Here is a 15,199-nt window from a genome sequence, read left to right on the forward strand (position 1 = left end):
GAAATCAATATAACCTGAGCTTTGGGAAGCTACAGATTTTAATCAAATTCCAAGTATCATAAAATCTTATGAAAATTGGACTGGAGATGAAAAGACCTTGAAAGATCAGCTAAACTAGTCGATCCTAGTCCACTGTAAGAGAGTCTCAAGTATACTCTATGTTATTCTTGGAATATATTTTCTAGTTTCTTCTTCCTGTTAGTCTCCAATATCAAAGATTCTACGGTCTGACACATTTTCCACTCCAGTGTTTCTTTTCTTAATGTAAAGAAAAATATTTCCTAGTATCTAACATGAAAATTTTACAGCAATTTAATCTCACTACCTCTTGTCCGTCCTATCTGGCATCGATATGGGAACAGATTCTTTCTTTCATCTTTAGGCACCTGAAAGATTGTCCCATTTATAGTTTCCCTTTTTTCAGTAAAACAATCCCAATTCTTTTGATCCTTCTTTGTAAGTCTTTTTTTCTAGAATACTGATAATTCCCATTGCTCTCTTCTGAAGTTTCTCTTATTTGTTCATGCATTTCTTGGGGTGTGATGCCCAAACTTCAGGTGTAGTCCACCTTCTAAGCATGCCATGGTAAATATGTTCTCTTTTCTCACCATTCTTACATGCAACCTCAAAACAATCATGCGGGGTTGTTTTTCAATAATATCAATACTCAAAGAGCAAAACTAATTATCCCAGGCATGCAATTTACTAAGTTTGATATAAGGCTTGACAATATACAAACCTGGGTGTAACTGTGTGACCCTTGTTAATACAACACTTAATAAAAGGATATTGCCTCAGAAGTGCCTGGCACAAGTCATCAGTCGTCATGAAGACAGTGTACGTGAGAAGGAAGTCATCCAGGAGAGTTTCTGCAGAGGAAGACAAAAAAGCCCAACAATACATTACTGAGAGAAGGAAAAGAGTACCTACTCCTATTAGTGTGCATGGCAGGAACAGGACTCCCCCCTAAAAAAAAAGCCCAAAGTATACAGAATACATCAAACTTTAAGTTTCAAACAAGTGTTTCCACTGCAGAGATCAGATCCTTTATTTAACAAGCACATCCTCAGTTCTCAGAGAACCAACAAGCACGAATACGCACACAGTAAACCACAGTTCAGGAATCAGTAAGAAAGAGTTCTTATCATGAACACCACCATCCCGGTTGGCTCGGCTGCATGCAAAGCAACCTTTCTATCAGCTAAGTTGTTCTGGAAATTCAGAAGAAAAGCTTTTAGTAATAGGAAAGAGAAAATTGTGATTGCCGTGTACTGTGATTAAAATCTACATACAGTAGTTGAGAACCATGAAGTAAATATATTCAAATCTTTAGCAGGTTAGTCATGTGGGCATCGCTTAAGTGCTGAGAAGCTTTGTCTAAGGTTTACTTAATTACATTATGGAAGTATTTCTTCATCACCTGATTTCTATCAGTGTTACAAAAATCGGCTGAAGGTACTTGCTGACAGACCATCTCTACCCAATGCAGTTGTAGTGCCTCAGGTTGTCAGGATGAATGGCACTGCCAATTTGGATCTCAGAGTAACTTTCTCATTCCTCATTCCCATGACATACTAGTTTCAGGATTTCTCCAAACCTTTACCACACACAGCAGGGAGGCTGAAAGGGCTGGGTTTGCTCTAAGATGAGAGGGCTCAGGGGAAATCTTGTGGCGGTCTTCAAAACCCCAATGGCATAGTAAGAGAAGATCAAACCAGGCTTTCCCTGAAGGCATGCAGCAAAATGACAAGGGGCATCCATCAGGAATTGCAACAAAGGAATATTTGTCTAGATACAAGGGGGTTTTTTTCCTCTCTTGTGAGGAGAGTCAACCACTGGGACAGGTTGCCTAGACAGACTGCACAATTTCCAACACCAGGTATATTCAGAGCTTGCCTGGGCAAAGCTCTGAGCATCCTGGTCTTACTGGACCTGCTTTGAGTGGCGGTTGGACCAGACACCTTCACAGAGCCCTTCCAACTGAAATTAGTGTACAATTCTTAAACAAATTTGCATCCAATTTTAGTAAATTACTCCTATATGATGTGTGATCTAGGAATGAATTTGTATTTGGTTCACAAACAATGAATTCTTTAGTTTTCTTCAGACAAGAGAATTATCTTGGTCTTTTTAACCCTCAAATAAAAATGTTTGTGTTTGGGGTTTTTTTTGTTTGTTTTTTATTCCCCAAATGGCAAGATTTTCCTCAAGTTTTGAGGAGTTCCTGTTCACCATATTTCTTTGAATTCCAGTAGATATACTGTGCTCCCTTTAACAAGAAAACATGTTTCCACCATCTGCTTTGTCAGATAAAAACAGGAACATAGACAGAGGCTGAACAACAACAGAAGTCATACCGGTTATATTGCAGAGTGAAAAATACTTTACCAGTATAACTAATTGTTTCTAGTTAGTACCAATTATCCAGTTGTGATTTAAGTGGTGGGTTTACAACTGTAAAGACTATGGGCCGAGCCATAGAGAAAGGTAAGGCTGAGCCCTGATTTCCTTATCCTGATTTTCTCACTATTTTTTCGTGATGAGTTATAGTCCAAGCTAGTGTTTGTGTACGTGTGTGCAACTAAGAGCATCCCAGCAGTTTTTCACGCCAAGACTGCAATTTCACAATAATTTAGACCAATTTCAGTTACAGCTGTCTTGGATCTCCTTGTCAGTAAATTATTGACCCCATAGCTGCTTTGCAGGATGGCAATAAGAATTCATTTGTGTATCATTCAAAGCCAGATATCATGCGGATATCACATGGATGGACAGCTAATGACATCCCACCCTGGGAGCATGGGATTCAAAATAACTCCATTGTCTTATTTTTTTTTAAAAAAAAATCTAGCTAGATCAATGCATTTAATACGGCTGGTCTAGAAAGAGTCCTGATCTGAAAACACATAGCTAAACCCTCTTACATTCAGAAACAAAACAATTAAATTCTTTATATTTCACCAACACTGTTAAAAATGGTGGAAAGTATTATCACTGTAAAAAAGAATATTTTGTCTCAGTAAATGAAAAGACATTGTGAACAGCTTGTTCTCTATCCGAAAGGTCATCCATTCATTCCGTTGCACATCTTTTGGATGATACAATGTAGCTATTAACGTTGGATGTTTCAAAAACATTTATTTGGCAACTGCTGTTCTTGGAGTCAACAACCACATTTTAGTTCTTGACTAAACTATGGGGCTGTGCAGTGATCCTCAAGAAATCGGATATACTTACAAGGGACTATTTCCCCAACTTTCTACTCTGTATAGGTGATATATGAGTTTCAACAACACATAGCCACGTGTTCAGAAAAGAAATTAAGTACTAGCTGAAGCAAAACAGGAAAGCTTATCAATGATCTTCTGCCATTGTTCAAAATAGCATGATTTTATCTTGCTAACTGGTGTTAAAATAGTAATTTAAAAGTTTATTTTTAATACCTGATCATCTGTTTTTCATATGTCTATGTTCAATTCTTCCAGCATCCCAAAGTGTTGGGGTGGGAAGAAAGGCTGGTTTTGCTATGATTTGAGGGTTTTGCTTTTTTGTTTAAACTTTTTGCAAGACCTATGCTACAGATACTACTAATGCAATTCTCTAAAAAAAAAAAAAAAAAAAAAAACCCAAAAAAACCAAACAAGAATTGAAGATTAAAAATGTATGTTGGTTCAGATTACTTACAACTGGTTTTAGGCTCTCTGTTTATCTCCCTCTCTATGCAACCTCAATTATACATCTACCTTTTCAGTTTCTGGCTTCTAACAGCCTTCTCAAAACAAGGTTTATCACTCGGACAACTTAACATCGCACATATATACACAGAGTGATTTCCTTTTTCTTCTAAATGTAGAGAAAATGCTAAGAAGAAGAAAAACTCACAAACAACAATTGCCATAGCTTCTATATAGGGTAGATCTCTTCAAATTGCCTCTAAATTTGTTTAGAAATTTAAACCTTCAAGTAATGTTTTGAACAAAAAAAGTCTGGATTCTACATGTGGTCCATTAATAGCATCACTCATCCGTTAAATTACTTTAACAAGTAAGCAATGAAAGTGCTTTTGCTAGATTAAATATCTATTACCAGACGTCATCTAAAGACTTTACAATAATATTCATATTTCAAAATGCCTGCAACTAGCTTGTATGTACTTCCCTGAGGTCCTACTGTTCACTGTAACCATCTTCTGTAGTTTCTTCCTAAATGCACTGTAATTTAAAATCATTCAAGAATGGTTTTTCATGCCATAGCAAGGACACAAAACCCAAGGGTGTGCTGATTCTTCAAAATAATTTGTTCAAAACAAACAATTGCACATTTCTCAGATACTTTTTTTGGACAATAATACACAAATAATGACTTGCTGGTCTAAACAGAAAAAGGCTAAGCATGAGAGAATTTATTCACAGCAAATTTTTCATTCTGTGTTACTAATAACCACTAAGAGCAGTAAATTTGAATGAGGAAGGGCTCTAAGTGTACAAGTTGGGCCGATAATTATGAACAGAAGTCTTTCTGAGGTTTTTCTGTTGAGTCACAGTTGATTTAAGAGTTAAAAAAAGGCAATTCCAGTCAAATCATTAATTATTTACAGTGAACCATACCCTCACCCAGAATGGCAGTGAAATGCATACCTCTGCTTTTAAATTTTACACTATGTCCCAGCTTCTGCAAAAATTTGTGACCCCCTTCCCCGTTATTCACATACTATAAGTTTTTCTAGTATTTCTAGCAAACAGGGAGAATAAAATGCACAGTAACAGTTGGAAGAGAAAAACTCCGATTGGAAGGGAAGTCTTTGTGCAAAAGCCTGTCATGCTATGCTATTTTATTTTAATTTCTCTTCTTCATAAATTTTTTATTTAATCATTTTCTTCTAGCCATCAATCTAATTTTTCTTTGTTCCTCACAAATTTCCTTTATTTGGCCAAGCAATTATTACAAAGTATGCAGTTAGCTTGCAGCTATGGAATATTTCATTTCAAAGACAATTTCAAGCATTTTAAAGCTTCATTAAGACATGCAACAGAACCAGCACGAGTTCAATGGGCTCCTGCTCTTGCAGCATTTTGGGGACAGCCTTAGGCAGTAATCTCACCACACTGAACATGCATGAGTACTGTAGGCATAAAAATAATAAAAAAGCAGGCACTGTGCTTGTTTGTTATTAAATAATCAATTCACACCAGCTTCTACTGAGACAGTATCTCACAGGATGTGTGTCCCTTTCTTTCCCCAGGTGAAATAAAGTAGTTTTACTGGGAGCAGCTAGTACTGCTCTTCCCATCTTTCTGCAACATGCAAGTCCTTCTGCAAGATACATTCAGGGCAGCCAAGGAAGGGCAAGAGCAGTACATAGACATGGGATATTCTGGCACACGTGAACTACCCAGGGAACATTTGCTTTCAGCTGGTAACTAAAGGACCCAGCAATAACATCTCCATGAGAAGTTGTAACTGTATTACACATATAAGGTGATTACAGTCAAGAGCAATGATGATGTATTTGGTAGGGAAGGGGGATCTAGAGTCCCAGCCACAGTGAATGGTCATATATTTGAATAAACAATACATCATATATTCCCACATACGTAAAAAAATCCAGAGGATTCCCTGCTGTTTTCCATGTGCCTACCTACCTCTCTAATTAGATCATACCCTTTCCCTCTGATAGGCTATGCAGATGATGAGAGGCCTTCTTCCTATGAAGATAGGCTAAGAGAGTTGAGGTTGTTCAGCCTGGAGAAGAGAAGGCTCCAGGAAGACCTTACAGCAGCCTTCCAGTACTTAAAGGGGGCCTACAGGAAAGCTGGAGAAAGGCTTTTTACAAGGGTATGTAGTGATAGGACAAGGGGCAATGGATGTAAACTGAAAGAGGGTAGATTTAGATTAGATATAAGGAACTCTCTTCACTCTGAGGGTGGTGAGGCACTGGAACAGGTTGCCCAGAGAAGTTGTGGCTGCCTCATCTCTAAAAGTGTCCAAGACCAGGCTGGATAAGGTTTTGAGCAATCTGGTCTTGTGGAAGGTTTCCCTGCCCATGGCAGAGGAGTTGGAACTAGACGATCTTTAAGGTTCCTTTCAACCCAAACCATTCTATGATTCTATGAAATATTAACTCAATGTGATGGCACAATTGTAAGTGCTAGGAGGGTAGAATGGGTTTCTTACATGTGTTTACACACCAAATTTGATTTTTCAATTTTTTTTTTCTCCCTTCTCCACCCTCTTGTCTAGGCAGGGTATCAATTACTAAGCCTTAGGACAGAAATGAATACAGATGTGAGAAATTGTCCATGACGCACATTTAACAAATCAGGGCAGGCAGTACACTTCATGGTGTTGTCATGTCTAACACCTGTAAACTCTTCTCAAACTTGAGCGTTTTCTTAAACTACCACAGTGGTACAAGACATCAGTGGAACAGTCTCACATTAACGACTTGTTAAAACATGGAGAGACTTAACTAAAGGAAATATCTTAGTAAAAGTTAAATTCTTTTTATTAAATTAAATATATTTGAGGACAGCTTTTAAAAGGTAAATATTTCAGTTTAGCTATCCCATTGAATGAGTAAAGAAGGAAAGCAGAGAAATATTTCAGTGTTACAGACGCACCTCTCTCACCACTCACCTAGCAATTTGCATGTCCACATATTATTTACTAGTATGCATGTGCACCAACCAGTGTCTTTATGCCTTCACAGCTAAAATAGTACTGTATACACGTTTACTCTACAAACATGTTCAATAGCTCAAACTGTATTCACAATATAGCTATTGCTCTATTGCTAATATTAGATACCCTGTCCAGCTAAACCAGACATAATTCCTAATGCCAGCACAAGTCATTAATCCCTTTATACCCACAAGAAGAGATAACTTGAAGACAAATTCCAGTTTGTCCTGGTTTTCTCATCACCCTGTTGGATCCTGACATCCTGAATAGTTTTTGTTTTGCTGCTTCTCAATGGCTACCAAAAAAAAAAAAAAAAAGGTGAAAAATAAGCCAAACAAATCCTCCCACTTTCAGTGACAAACTGTGATTGTAGAGATGACAAGAACCATTCTTTTTCCTATCAGACTTTATAAAGCAACTTTTCACATCCTATTCAATACACTCTATAGAATTTCTCTTTTAAACTCGAATACTCTATAGTTTTTCTGCTTCCATGTTCTTTCCATTACATGCTTATAAATATTAATAAATAATAAATCTATGCAAAGCAAGAAGGCCAACGGGATTTTAAATATGCAATGCAGAAATATTTTTTCTTATATTTACAAGGTTTATAAAATGTAAATTCATCTACACAGAGGAATATAAACATTTAGACTGTGCATATAGACTCCATATTCCTCTATCTACAGATAGTCTGTGTCGCATAACGTTAGCTGGGGAAGGGTACTAACAGTGAAATCTGTTAAACTGCAAAGGAAAATAACTCATCTGGGAGTTTTTTTTGAAAACTTATTACCATACTGAATCCAAATCTCTTCCACTTTGCACTGTACAAATCCATTGTGAATGGCTGTGCAAGAATTACAGAAAGACTTAAGGGTTTTTCAGACTTGTATTCCACACTAAATCGGATTATAAGAAAATATAGATAAAGTACTGGAATGCAAGTCTTTTTCCACTTTATGCAAAGTAGCTATTCAGCTTTCTCCCATGATTTGCTGGAGAAGGCCAAAGCTGTAGGGAAATTGAAAAAAAAAAAAAAAAAAAGAAATAAAAAAATTTGCCACTATAATTCATGGTTAACTCTTAAAAACTTATGAGTTAAAACTACTCTTAAGGCAATTTTGTAGTGTCATTTCGGTAACCCTTACTCATGCTATACAATAGTTGTGTTTTTTGCTATGAGTATGAGAGAATTAAACCGAGTAAAAGGATGAAAACTCACATACTGAATTAAAAACATTACTCTCAACTCACTGCTTTCCAAGCCGAGGAAATCACTAAATGCCCTTACTGCTCAATTTATCTCTCAGAAACATTCTAAATAGAAGAAGATCATAGGATCTTCTCCATCCAGAAGCACGTTAGAAACTGAGTATAATGTACTGGTGGGCAGCATGTAGGGACTCCAGCAACATGAAACATGAATGAGAATTACACGCACATTTTTCAAACATCAGTGCAAACTCTCAGTTTTGTGCAGTAAAGAGACCTCTGGTGTTTTGGAGGATTTTTTCTGAGAAAAACAAAGACAGAGAGAGAAATACATGTATTTTAGACAACATACGAAAAATTCTAAAACTCTTTAGCTATGTCATTTCCCATTTGTGATTATGGCAAAGACGATGGGATGACCATACGATCAGCTCCTGACATACCCTTATGTTAATACACTTATCAGTATTAGCCAGAATTATGAATTTAAAAATCACCTACGACTTGAAATTTGCTCTCATTTACATTCACTGTATCACCCCTACCTTACAGGACCAGCCACTTCTTTTTAACATTTTGTGAGGCTCATCCTCTAGAGTATATTTTTGGGAAAAAAACAAACAAACAAAATCCTACTAAATCCTTCAGAGTTTTTATCTTCCTGTGTATGATTGAAAAGCTGAACATTTCAATAATGTTAATGCACCTTATGACTTCAAAGCACATATTGGAAGCATTTTTTTTTAAGATAATATTCACTAATGGGGTTAGGAACACCATAACTGCTCAGAAATAGTTAAAACTTGCATGTCTTACAATCATCAGGAAAAGCAGCCCTATGAGATAGGGTTACAGCTGGGCAAACAGATGAGCTCCCTGTGCTGAGTAAAATGGATGCTGATTACTTAATGTTCTATAGGGAAAAGACTTTTTTTGCTATTTTAAATATTCACTCGCTGAGTTCAAATTAAACTAAATGAGGGCTACTGTAAAGCATTTTCAAGTTTTTCAGCCTCTCAGTGCTGAAAGCTCTTAAGCTTGATAAATTCTTGTCACCTCTCTTACTCCTTTCCATAAAATGAGAAAAATTATAATCACACCTCAAGGCAGACACTGCTACACGTAGATTTTTTGCAATTTTTGGTTCACATAATACTATGCAACGCTCTGAAACCTTTCAGCAATGCAAACGCCTGTCCAGCGAGTTGTAGTTGTAATCAGAAAATTGCTTGTTCTGCAGAAACGGAAAAATGATTTGAGGGCAACTCTTTTAAAAAGATAGGAGTTTCTCAATAATCTGTAATTCCACAGCAATTTACTAAAAATGTCAGGATGTCTCCGAGTACAAACAGTAAATGCAAACTGCTATCATTGCTATCCGATCTAGCAAGATAATGCTCATGCCTGAGAGGTGCTGAGTGGTCCTGGATTTCCCTTGCTTTCAGCAAATGGCAATGGTGCTCAGGACCTTGCAGGATTAGCCCTTAATTCAAAATCAAATCTTCTAAAAATGCTATGGCACCATGGCCACAGCATGAAGCAAAAAATGAAAATTATGTTGAGAAAAAAGGTCAATGGAAAAAAGAACATCAATATATAATTTGCTGCTAACGTATTAAAACAATTATAGTAGTTATGTCATCTAACCACCGAAGCACCGAGAAATCAATGCACAAAGGAATAAAGAGCAAGCCAATTATTTCTGGCATTAGGTTAGAAAAAGAAAATACATAAGGGCAAGATGTTTAACCTGTACAACCAGAATTTTTATTAGAGCACAAAAATCAGAACTAGGAATAATTTCTAAGGTCATCTCCCAGAGATTTCTAGCAGTATTTTAACATCTGCAGAATGAATCAAACACATTCTGTCTAGTAAGGTCAAAGATCCTCCTAAAGTTGCATTCCAGTTGCTGCTATGTATTGGAGCAGTTTCGTATTTAGTTTGAGGGACAAAAAGCCCTGAAATCACAGACAGAGAGCAAATGTCAAACTCGTCTAGCTTTAATGAGGCACTAATTTTTCCACATAGAAATCCAAGGCTTCCCCCCCCCCCCCCCCCCCCCCCCCCCCCCCAGATAGGAGGGAGCCATGGTGATTAACACACAGTTATACTGATCAGGGTTATTTGAAATTATTGGACAAATCCACTACGTCTTATAAATCCTGAAGTATTAGAAATATTGCCTATAGCAGTCATCCTAAGATATTGATACTTTTTGTTAAAAAAGCTCTTGACACTTGCAACTAAAATACTCAAGCCTTCCACGCAGTGAAATTTCCATTCACAGTAAACTGAGGTATTTTATTGCACGCATGAAGTCCTCCCACAAGCCTTGCTGCAGAAGGCAGCCACTCCTTGTTCACATCAGGCATCTCCCAAAGCACTTTAGGAGAAAAACCCATCCTCTCTCTCCATCGATTGTTTAAAGTAGGCCAGCCAGGCCAGGATTGCCCTGGAGCAGCAGGATGGAGGATAAAAGACTGAATGGTCCCCTTTCATGCTTTGGCCTGGGATCCAGCTGTCCTAAGGAGCAGAAGAGACGGGCATGCAGCAGAGCATGTTGGTTTGCCCTCACGGGTTTTCACCTCCAGCAGGCACACCACCTGGCACCCCAGTCACTAGCATGTCTCAGGGAAAGTCATACGAGCAACTTCAAGGCACATTTCTATTTTTCTGCATCTGTCTTGCACCTCGACTTCTTTGCACCTCTGCCATCACTCCCATCTCCAGGCACCCAAAGAAATGCAATGCTCTCCAGTCCAGACTCCTCAATGATATGACTTCCAGGTGCCACTGAGCTGTCACTGCCTCAGTGGGGCCACTCTGACTTTTTGTTGCCTGGTGGCAACACAGTCCTTGCACACAGCCATCCTCCAGCGACAGACAGCAGTGCGCAAAAAGGGGCTGCATCACCTGCCCCCTCTGCCACTGCAAGGCTGGTCCTCCCAAGTGGGTGCTCTAAGGCGTTCATGGCTGCTCGAGCCTTATCTCAGGTCAAGCAGCCCAGCACACATTTGATTCTAAAGGGAACTTTAAAATTAGACTAGACATTAGGCTTTCAGAAAGTTAATATAAAGGAAGATGTACTTCATCTTCATTCTCTTAATCTTTGCTGTCCAACACTCATATAACACTGAAGAAGAACCAAGTTTGAAGTTCAGCATGCCTTTCCCATCACTGAATTGGAAAATCTACTCCTAGGAAACAGTAATCTTCAAATGTAATATTATGTATAATTATAAAAATATCATCACATCTTCAAAAAAAGATTATGAGTTCTTCATTTCTGGGTCTTCAACTTGAGATACTTTAAAAGACCCTACTTTTCAGTGACATTTCTGAGAACATGAACCCAAATTTTCTGTTTACAATCCAAAAATAACGTATGTATATATATTTAAAACATACATTAATTTGCATTTTTTTCAAATAAGACTATTAGCCCAAAAAGTACTGAATGTACTTAAGTACAGTAACTTCAGTACTGAATGACAGGCTCCAAAATCCACTGTAACTGGACAATACTCAGTCCAGTAGATTATGACGACTACAGTATAGTGACTAGAACACATTCCATACTGTTACATAATACAGACAAAGAACAGGTCAAACTACACATGGCAATACCACATCTAAAGCTCTGCAGGTCAAGTGTGATGCCTAGACTTCAGCGTGCAGTGTTATCCCCATTACCTGCTGCTAACTGCTTTCCATACCAACCAGAGGGATAGATCCCTTAAGGGAACAGAAATGTACGGATCCGCACTGTGTATTTTTAAAAGTGTTCAGCAAGAAGCTTTGATCTATTATTTTCCCCCTACAAAGCAGCAAAGGGAGATTTCTTTGTGCTTCCGCCCAGGGAAGGAGATAGAAGAAGAATCTTGTTTACCCCTGGGATCCAAATTATCATAAATATGCTAAGCAGTGCAAGCTCCCCAACATGTGGCACTGGAGCATGTGCAGTAAACATCACAGTGTCTCTTCAGGGAAGCCTAGCACGACAAAGCCTCCAACGGCAAAACACTCCTGGCTTCTGTAGATTTGGCAGAACTGCCTACAAAGGGAACGATGGCATTTTCATCTGAGCAAGAACTGTTGGATTTGGTCCAAAGCTTTGCATAGGATGGCAATAACACGCACTAGACTAATGTACAGACCACATGCTTCTTCCAGCACACGAAAGAGCAATGTCTTGGGTCAAGCGGTGGGATGTTTTTGGTGTATTGGATCACACAGACTACGTTAGGGTCTTGCGTATGCAGCTGTGGCCCACTATTGTGTAACTTCAAAAGCAGTGACTCACTTGCCAACATCTTCTGACATATGGGGGCAAAAGGCCCAGCAGTTGCTACATGGCTGTGATGTGTTAACAGGCTCTGCTGGACAGGTGGGCGAGAAGGAGGTAGGAATACATCTTGCAAACCCCACAGGAGATCCAGACGGGCATTAGCATAGTGCAATGTCACTGCTGTGCTGAAGGATGCCACTGCCAGCATTTTGCCCCAGGGTGTACAACACTTCAGGCTGATGGGCACACCCTTCTCAGATACCTTAAAACAACTTATGCAATATCTAAACACTTCCAGTGCACAGCAGAGACCTCCGTGTACTGGGAGGTGGATGGCAGGCGGGACACGACACTCAAAAGAACCTGAAAACTAAACAGGGCTGTACTTGCATCTGACATTTCAGCACCTGCCTTCCTCCCTGCTCCCCGGGGCACTGAAGTGCAGCTTCACAGCATAAAACCAGAACAACGAGCTTCAGAGCACTCATAAGGCAGCTGCGTTTTGCTTCCCCTCGTGGTGAATGGGTTCCGAAAAAACCTGATGAGTTTCGCTATGGTGGTGCTAAAACACAATATTACATTAATTGTAGACTTATTTACACCATGTGTGTCCTTAAAATTATGAACTTGAAATTGTACTTGCTGTACTGAGACACTCCAATCATTCCAATGACAGGTTAAAATGCTATTAAAGACAGTTTTTCTCCGTATTATTGCAACTTAATGGAAGACAGCAATGAAAAAAAATGCCTTGTACATAGTCTGTGTATGCATTAAGGACATCTAACAACTTCAAACTACTGGGTTTGTCAGTACAATCTTGCACTGACAGCAGGATGAAAGAAACAACAAAGGCTCTTGCTTGCACAGTTTAAAGATCATATAGGGGTAAGACAGGAGGAACAGACATTATCCGAAGTTCAGCTGCTCGTGGGCATTAAAATACCTGCACAGGCATATTTCCCTGTGGCAGCAGCACTGTGCTCTTGTGCAAGGACCTTCAGCTGCTTGCAATACACAGTAGTTCAACAACACTTTTGAGAAAGAACACCTTTATTTTGATAATTTTCAAACTATTTTCACTCACCAGGGAGCTCAGCATTAGATCCTTGATTCAGCTGTACCATAATTACTCAGGGATATTATTTGATGGCTTTGCTTATTTCAGTTAAATAAAGTAGAGATATTAAGCCATTACTGGATGAAAGCCCGGTGGGGTAATTTCCTAAAGGTGCATATTCACTTTTGCCATTTTGTCAGATTTTTAGTGCTATCTATTGACTTAGTCACAAAAAATACATGCAGAGTACAACTATCAAACAAAACATTGGATTGGTATAGTCAATCTTTCTTTTTTTGTATCTTTCTTTTCCTAGTCTTACGAGATACTGTATCTTTCATGTACACACTTGGAAGCCTTTAATGCAAGAGATTCATTCTATATCTTGTAGAAATTGTTCAGTTTTTAGCCCTTCATCAACCCTGCTAGCTGTTCCTTGCAATTCTGGGGCACAGAGGAATCTCTTTGGCTGAGATGTAAACCCTGCCTTTCTGCACAAGCATAAATGAATCTGACACAGTATTTAGAATAAAGGAAAAAATCATGACCTACAGTAACAGATAGGATACTGTATTAAACTGGGCCTCTTGGCTCATCTGCTCCATGACCGTGTTTCACCACTACACATAACATTTGGCTGTGACTAGCACTTGCTGCCATCTTTCATTTCTATAGCTCTTTTTGGCCATAAGTGCCAGCGTGATTTTTATAAAACGTGCTTTATTTTTCCAGTGTACACAGAAAAGGAGGGCTCAGCAAAGGCAGGAGGTACCTGCCAAGGCGGAGAGTACAAACCCAGCATCCTCACTCTCATTCTGCTCATCTCCCTGCAGTCCCATGCAGACAATACCAGCGCATTTGGCTCCTGCCAGTGAGGCCAAAACCACCACACGTGAGATTCAGATGGCGATCTCACAGCAAATCACCTTTCTCTATGAAATTTCCAAAACCTCTTCAAATTAAATAGGCTAACGCAACTGCACACTTTCGACCTTCCTTCAGCATTTCTTCTTCTTTCTTGTTCCCCAAAGGAAAACAGATTTTGCAACTGAACTGGCTGGCCAACTGTCAGTCTTTCTCTTCTTTACTTCTGTACCCTTTGAACCTGCTAACAAATCTCAACGAAATTGGAGACAGCGTAGCAAATTCTCAAAGACACTATGTTCCTATAAGTAATGGGAGCAAGTGCATCTGTAGAAGACAGACAGAGACAAATTGTCTTACTGAAGTAAAGGCTGCCATTAAGCATGGCTATGTAGATGTAAAATAACTCAGCCAAAGGAGATGTAGAGATAGTGCCTCAAGCTGCTGCTGGTAGCACTGGGTTTTTTTTTATTAAAAGATACCATCTCAAGCACTGGGACCACTAGCATCCCTGAGATAGCGTTCTTATTTAAAATTCTGCAAACTGCATCCATACCCAGTTTCTCCAACAAGGCTTCGTATCACTGCTCTTCCCACCTCTCTGCTGCACCAGATTGCTGGGTCTTCTCTTAGTGAACTCTATTCCAGGGCTGAGCACTGCCTCTTACTTTCTGATTGCATAGCACCAGTCACAGACACTGTGGCTCCTGAGTGCCTGTATATATGTAAAATTATAACTCATTATCTCCCTGCATTTGCTTCTGCATATAAGGTTTCTCCCATTAAACTGCTTTGCTTATTCAGTTAGTCATTAAGACCAATTAAAAAAAAACACTTTTAATTTTTTTTTTTTACTAAGAAGCAGTATCCTTTCTATATCATCCCTGGCTACTCAATGGAAAATCATCAATTACGTGATGACAGTCTCAGACTGCAATCACTTGTCCATGGCTGCAGCCCGGTAAGACGCTTCTGCTACTTGTAACGCTACCTATAGCTTCTTTCAGGTTACAAAATAGTGAGCATGTATTTATTTGTACTAAAGAGTGTCTGTCAGAGAAGGTAGCAAAGTGTCTTAAAGGAAG

The 15,199-nt window shown here is 38.9% G+C and overlaps 1 protein-coding gene across 2 annotated transcripts in view; it reads right to left on the minus strand.

Moving 5' to 3' along the window:
- Nucleotides 1-15,199, minus strand: part of RAPGEF5 (Rap guanine nucleotide exchange factor 5) — a 159,058-nt gene that overhangs the window by 32,676 nt on the left and 111,183 nt on the right. For both annotated transcript variants that reach the window (XM_086614741.1, XM_086614742.1), the window contains one exon: nt 791-869. In XM_086614741.1, the coding sequence (XP_086470867.1) occupies nt 791-869 (79 nt within the window). The remainder of the gene's footprint in view (nt 1-790; nt 870-15,199) is intronic.

Source organism: Tauraco erythrolophus, chromosome 7, assembly GCF_009769465.1.
Source record: "Tauraco erythrolophus isolate bTauEry1 chromosome 7, bTauEry1.pri, whole genome shotgun sequence".
Taxonomy (NCBI): Eukaryota; Metazoa; Chordata; class Aves; order Musophagiformes; family Musophagidae; genus Tauraco; species Tauraco erythrolophus.